Genomic DNA, 7219 nt, shown 5'->3' on the forward strand with positions numbered 1-7219 from the left:
TTTAGTCTCCTTTAGCTTACTAATCGCTATATTAACCGACTAAGTACGTTTTAGTAACTCTAGTAACGGTTCTAGAACTTCTACTATATAAACCTTTATATAGTAAGCCGCTTCTTTAGCGGTCTTCCTTAAGAGTAACTATTTATAACTAGCTCTCTCTTTAGCTTAATCGGCTAATTATTTAAGTCTCGCGCCCGAATTATTATAGTTTTACTATAGATAAGCTTATATATTTTCCTTATATAAAGGTACTTTACTACGCTTATATTAACTTAAGGTTAAGCGTCTCTTTACCTATAAAAACGCCTTATTATTTCTTTATATAGATATAGTATTAATAGTAGCTAGTTTCGCTTATAGCTCTAGTAATAGTTCTATAAATAGGGGCTTCTCGCCCTTATATCTAGGCATTCTTAATAGCGCGTTTACTAGGTTAGATTTACCTATATAATACTTAATCGTAAAGTCGAATAGTGCTAAATATATATACTATTTTACTTACCTCTTATTTAATGAGGTCTAGTATATAAACGTCTAGAGGTTATAGTAGTCTAATAATACCTTTACTTTATACGCTGCCCCTTTAACGTAATATCGCTAGTATTTAAATAACTTAATAATAGTAAAGAGTTCTTAGTTTAAAATACTATAATTAAGTTCGGCTCTAGTAAACTTCCTTAACTAAAATGCGATTAGATAGTAACGCCCTTTATTATTAAGTTAAGAGATAATCCTTACTATCGCGAATTACGATATATCTATTTCGATATAAATATATCTTTCTAGATTATAATATTAAAGGAGTAGGGCTCCTTAAAAAGTATCCTTAAGAGCCTAAAACGCTGCCTTTTCGGCGAGGTTTAGCTCTATACTCCCTAGCTTCTTCCTATTCTTACTCCCTTTTAATAATATAGTTAAGGGCGCTATAACTCCTAAGTACCTATATATAAATCGTCGGTAAAAATTATAGAACTTAAGGAAAACCTAAATATTATAGTAGGTTATAGGTTTAAGCTATTAAGCTATTACCTCTACCTATTAAGGGTTTATCGATACCCTATTAATAGATAATATAAACCTAAGGAACTTAACTAACTATTAATAGAAGATATACTTCGATAGTTTTATATAGAGCTCTATAGCCCTTAGCCTTTCTATTACTTATCCTAAGTATTTAGTATATTCTTTTCTTATCTTAGAGTATATAAGGATATCGTTAAGGTAGACTACGTAGATTATATCTATAAGCCCCTTAAGCGCCTAATAGATATAGCTCTAAAACGTAGCTAGTATATTAGTAAGTCTAAAGGGTATTACTAGGTATTCGAAATATCTATAATGCGTTTAGAAAGCGGTCTTCTATTTATCTCCTTCCTAAATTTAAATACGTTAATATATATTCTATATATTAATCTTAGAAAAATACTTAGCTTCTTAATAGCGGTTAATAATCTCCGAAATAAGGGGTAAAGGGTACCGATTCTTTTATATAACCTAGTTAAGTCCTTAGTAGTCTATATATAGCCGTAAGGTACTATCTTTTTTTAAAATAAAAAGGATAGGCGCCTTAGCTAAGCTCTTTAACTCTTAGATTATTTTCCTTTTTATCGCGTCTTAGATCTAGTTACGTAATACTTAGAGTTCCCTTTATAATAGAGGGTAAATCGGTTTATAAGGAGGTTCTATATTAAGGATTAAATTAATTAAGTAATCTATTCCCTTTTTAGCTAGTAATAAATCGGATTTATTAGCTAAGAAGGTATCTTTAAACTAGTAGAGAGTTAGTAGGATTTCGGCCTATTCTTCCTATAAAATCCCTTTATCTTTATCTTTATCTAGTAGTAGGATTAGCTTAAGATTAAGCGCTATTATATATACCCTTACCTTATTCCTATATTCTTAAAGGAATCTATAGGGATTCTATAAGGTTTCGCTACTTAGTTAATACTTAAACTACTACTATCGTTTCTATAAGATAATATAAATACGTTTATCCTTTAAGGTAGTAACTAATAAAAGGATTAGTACTTAATTATTTAGCGTTAACTTATTAGTACTAATATAGAAATAAGTAATTATCTTTTCGGTGCCTCTTATATTTATTATTTAGAGCGATACTAACTATACTTTATACTCCTTTACCTTACTATTACTAAGCCCTAATAACTTAAGGTATAATCGCGCTACTTATAGTAATCTATATTATTAGGTAAAGTATATATCTATAAAGTTAATAGTACTATAAGTATCTAGGTATATAGGGACTTTAATAGGGTTTCGCCTTAATATTATTATAGGAGTTTTAAGTAACTATCCTATAAGTATTAAGTTTACTAAGAGAGAGGCGTTTACCTTAATATCTTACCTTTTCCCTATTTATAGTATTAAGTTTAAGAGTCTTTACTAGGGTTTCTACCTTTAAAGAATTAGTATATTCTATAAATAAGTATCCTAGCTTATTATATTAGAAATATATAATTCCTAATTAAGTAAAAGATCCTCTTCCTTAATAACGTCCCTTAGTTCGGCCCCTAGTAAGTATATCGCTAGCTTACTAGTTATTAGTCGAATCGGTAGTATTTCCTTAATAATTCGGCCTAGCTTATTAGCCTCTTTAATTCCTTCCCTTATATATACCGCCTTAAGGTATAGTACTACTTCTATTCTTAGTTCCTCTAAAGGTAAAAGTAGTATTAGTACGTCGCCTCTTATTAATAGTAGTATCTTAATAATATTAAGCGACTTATATAAGCTCTTCCTATTAGTAGGTATAAATAGGTATTAAATAGAGGTTAATTTAGTATTAAAGTTATAGCTCTAGCTTAGTAAAAAACGTAAGAGCACGCGCCTTTTTTAATAAGCGTTTAAAATACCTCTCTAAGGAGTTAAGGTATAAGCTAAACTCTAAGGGGGACTAGCCTTCTCGTTAGTAAGCCTCCTTTAATTATATCGCTAATAGTATCTCTTTATTTATAGTATCCTTAATTAAGACGAGTATCTATTCTTTAAAGTATACTTAATCTATACTATATTTAGTTCGGTTAATTAGCGTCTATTCTTTAAGGTATCGGCGCTATCTTACTTTATAGTCGCTATATATATAATCTACCGCGTAGAGGATCTTTATTTCGTTGCGATAAAAGCGTTTAAGCGCTACCTTAAAAGCGTCTTTTAGATCGTAAGTCTAGTCTAGACGTTTCTATATATTAGTAGGTTAAGATAATTAAGCGATGTTTTTAATCTTAACCTCGCTACCGCGACTACTATCCGATTTAAGGGAGTAGGACTATCGATACTTTCCTAAATAAATAGCGATAGCGCCGGCACGTTTAGTAATTTCCTCCTTTAATTATATAACGCGGTCTTATAGGCGTTTTATCTCCTCTAGCTCCTTAATACGCGCTTATAGGGCTATAAGCTTTTCTTTATAAGTCGATAGTCTTATGCCTATAAGTAGCGATATCTTTAATATAGTTAGAATATCGTCTATAATAAGGGTCTATTCTAAGGATATATCTTCCGGTTCTTTATCTCCTAAGTAGATACCTAATATATATAATAAAGAGGCCTTAACTAGTTAACTACTACGTCGCGCTATAGGAGCGTTATATAGTCTTCTCTAAGTAGCTATCTCTACTAAGTAACTAAAAAAGGAAGCTTTAGAAATTATAAGGGAATACGTATTATAGTACGATTAGTTAGGTAGTAAAGATAGCTAGAGGTACTACGCTATATATATTATATTCTCCTCGTTATAAGACTAAAGCTTATAGGAAGAGGGATTTTTCCTCTTTAGTTAGAGTAGTAAGAGGTCTATAATATATAAGTAGGGTAGGCACGATTCCCTACTAATACCCTACCGATATATTAGTACTATATATCTAAGTACTTTATTAGCCTATACCTCTTAGTAGCGCTCTTATAACTCTATTAAGAAGCGTTCCTTTAAGACTATAAGAAAGGAAATATAGTTATTTTTAATACTTAGAAAGAAGGATAGTATACTAGACTTTATATATTCTTATAAGTATAGCGGTAGTTTCTTTATATCTTCTAAGTTCCTTATAACTTTACTTATATACTAGTCTCTTATACTACTTAGTATAAAAGGTAAGAATATAGCTACTTAGCTTTAATAATAATTTAATACTAAGTTAAGGTATAGTTAGGCTATACCTTAAGATAATTAAGTAGTAATACTTAAAGGTTAAAGTAATTTTAAAGTAAAGGTATAAGGTAATATAAAAAGCCTTATAAATAAATAAAATCTTATACTAAGACTAGTATTTCTTTAAGCTAGATAAGAGGATAAGTATAAAAGGCTATATCGATAGGCTAATATTCTCGCGAAGAGAGATGCGAGAAGTGCATATAAAATGCACGAAGGTGAAAGTAGAAGTAAGGGGTCGGACAGGCAGGGCAGAGATGTTTGAATCTTGCGGGGGCAGCAATTGCAGTAGGGGAGTGATTGTTATATTTCCTTGATTGTCCTTCTTTCCTCTATCCAACGCCCCTCTTTATACCCTTCTAGCATCTTAATTAACAAAGAAGATCCTGCTTAAAGAAGCCACTAATGTCCTTTCGATTACCGAGCTTTTTGCCGGTTTTTCCCCTCCTTTCCAGCCGTTGCCGGCACATCCGTCTTATCTCTCGCCACCTCCATAGGAAGCCATCGCCACTTCTGCTTCCCCTTATGCCCCCACCCTCCTTTCTGCACCTCTTTTCAGCTCCTTCTTCCTTCTTCCACACCGGGTGTTTTTCAGCTTCCTTAGTCCTCGTGCCAGGGATATCTCCGAGAACTGCGAAATCAGGCCACGCTTCATGACACACCCTTAGCTATGGCCTGCCCTTAAGGGCATAGCTAATACGGCTTCGGGCTGGTGAGCGTATAGAGGAGATTCTTAGCTCTGCACTTCTCCCTTTACTCGAGGAAAGCAGGGCCCTTTCGGGTCCCTGGGCTCTTTCAGACCTACTTAAGGAAAAGGGGCCTAAAGAGGGGAAAGTCCTATAAGAAAGGGGGAAAAACCCAATTAAAATAGGGGGCCCTCTAAAGGGAAAAACCTCTTCCTTTTCTTCGGCTGCAGACGTTACCTTCTCGTACGTGCCATTAGCTCCTCTCGTAGACTCTTAAGGCGGGCTTCCAAGGACAGCTTCTCTCGAACGTCTTCTAGCCCAATTTGCTGTAAAAAGATAGCTAGCTTCTGCTTCGGCAGGGGCTTCGTAAGACCGTCGGCTTTCATCGATGCCGTTGGAACCTAACGGACGGAAATAAGTCCCCTTTGGACCTCTTGGCGTAACCAATGCTGGTGGATATCGATATGCCGTAGCCGGGTCGACAACTTGCTGTTTTCCGTAAGAATTCGTATAGTCTGCGTGTTATCGCATTCTATAGCTAATGGGGTCGGAATTTGCAGTCGTAACGATATTAGCAGCCGGCTAAGGAAAATCGCTTCTTTGACGCTTCTGAAAGAGCTAGTAGCTCTGCCTCCGTACTAGAAGTCGTAACGGTAGCCTGCTTCGAAGCTCTCCAAGCAATGGTTCCTCCAAAAAGGGACATGATATACCCCTGTGAGCTCTTTCTGTCTAAGGAATTGTCCGCAAAGGACGAATCGCTCGAACAAAGGAAGATTTCGGCAGCTTGTTTCCTTCCCTGCCCTCCTAGGCGCAGACCATGTGATCTCGTTAAATAGAGATAAAGGATAGCTCTGTCTGCTGCTTCTTGATGCCTAGGGCTAGGATTCTGGTTGTGCCTAGCTAGCCGGGAGACCGTAAAAGAGATATCCGGTCTAGTAGAAATAGCTGAAAAAAGCAGGGAGCCCACCTTCTGTTGATATTGGTGTTTCTCTTGCTCCCTGGCTTGAAAGGACGGATCAGGTAAAAGCTCTTCGTCTGACATAGGCGTAGAGGGAAGCTTCTTGTCGAGGGAATTAGGGAGGAATTTATAAGCGACCTTATCGATATAGGCGTCCTGGGTAAGCCAGATAGTCCGTTGGGACCTATTCCTAAGGATTCGTATCCCTAGGAACCACTTTGGCTCCCCTAGCCTAGTCATCTTATACCTTTGTTGCAGGCCTCGTATAGCCTCCCTAGCAGCAGCTTCTTCCTCTTTCGGGTAGGCCTAGATAATGTCATCGACGTAAAAGAAGACCGTGATTTTACCCTTCTGCATTATATACGGTTCCTGAGGGACTTTCGTAAATCCTAGGGCTTCGAGGGAACCTGTTAAATGCTGTTGCCAAAGAAGGGGTGATCTTCGTAGTCCGTATAGAGCTTTCCTAAGCCGTAGAACCTTTCCTGGCTTTTGGAAGCCTGGTGGAAGGCGCATGTAGACAACTTCTTCTTCCTCGAGTGGGCAGTTAATAAAGGCGTTGACTGCATCCATCTGATCGAGCTCGAGGTCGAATTCTGCTGCTATAGCCATAAGGGTCCGAAAAGACATCCCTGCTAGGGTAGTTGCCCTAGTAGGTAAATCCCCTTTTTCCTGTTGATTCCCACAGACAACTAGCCGGGCTTTGCACTTTTGAAGGAAGCCGTGTTTATCAGTCTTATAGATAAAGACCCACTTGCAGCCAAGGACCTGTTTTCCTCTTGCTTTTTCCTTAGGACCTCTTCGAAAGACCCCATCTCTTCGTGTGAGGCTAGGTGGTCTTTCTGGGCCTGGAAAACTGGTCTCTAAAGGGTGTCTTTCTAGCTGCTTCTGGTTTGCTGGTGGGTCCGGGAGGTCTCTTTATGTACCTTCCTTGCTGATATTGGCTTAAAAAGCCGGCCTGCTGTGAACGCTCCGTGGGAACCGTCTTCTATTGGCGTTAGGTAGAAGTCGGAAAACGATCGAAATAGGGAGAGGTTGGTCTTCTTTAGTATCCGTATCGGGCCCTATACCTTCCTTTGCTTCTCGAAGCAGGGACAAAAGGCAGCCGGGTAATCCTTCGAGAGAGGTGCCTTTCCCACCCCTTAGGGGTCGAGACGGGAAGACTGACTGAAAAAGCTGCTTCTAGATCTTCTTCTTGTTCCGTAAGAGGAGGCGTAGGGAGGTAGGCGTATTCCAGCTCTACCGCTTTCCTATAGTCTCCTTCTTCGTCTAGATCATCTGATCTAGCAGCTTCCTCTTCTTCTTCTTCCTCGAAGTCGGCGTTATCCTCTACTGCTTCGACGTCGGTTTCTTCTTCCGTTTCCTCGTCTAGGGCCTCTTCTTGAGACTGTTGGGAAGGGGGAATTTGGA

The 7219-nt window shown here is 37.6% G+C and overlaps 1 protein-coding gene across 1 annotated transcript; it reads right to left on the reverse strand.

The window, feature by feature from the left end:
• Positions 1 to 6118: 6118 nt before the first annotated feature.
• On the reverse strand, positions 6119 to 6421 carry HRG_00402 (reverse transcriptase (RNA-dependent DNA polymerase) domain-containing protein; the record flags this gene model as incomplete). Its single annotated transcript, XM_044858873.1, has 1 exon — positions 6119 to 6421. The coding sequence occupies one exon, from the start codon at positions 6419 to 6421 to the stop codon at positions 6119 to 6121; it is 303 nt and encodes a 100-aa protein (XP_044725273.1).
• Positions 6422 to 7219: the final 798 nt, after the last annotated feature.

Source organism: Hirsutella rhossiliensis (genome assembly GCF_020360975.1).
Source record: "Hirsutella rhossiliensis strain HR02 chromosome Unknown scaffold00001, whole genome shotgun sequence".
Taxonomy (NCBI): domain Eukaryota; kingdom Fungi; phylum Ascomycota; class Sordariomycetes; order Hypocreales; family Ophiocordycipitaceae; genus Hirsutella; species Hirsutella rhossiliensis.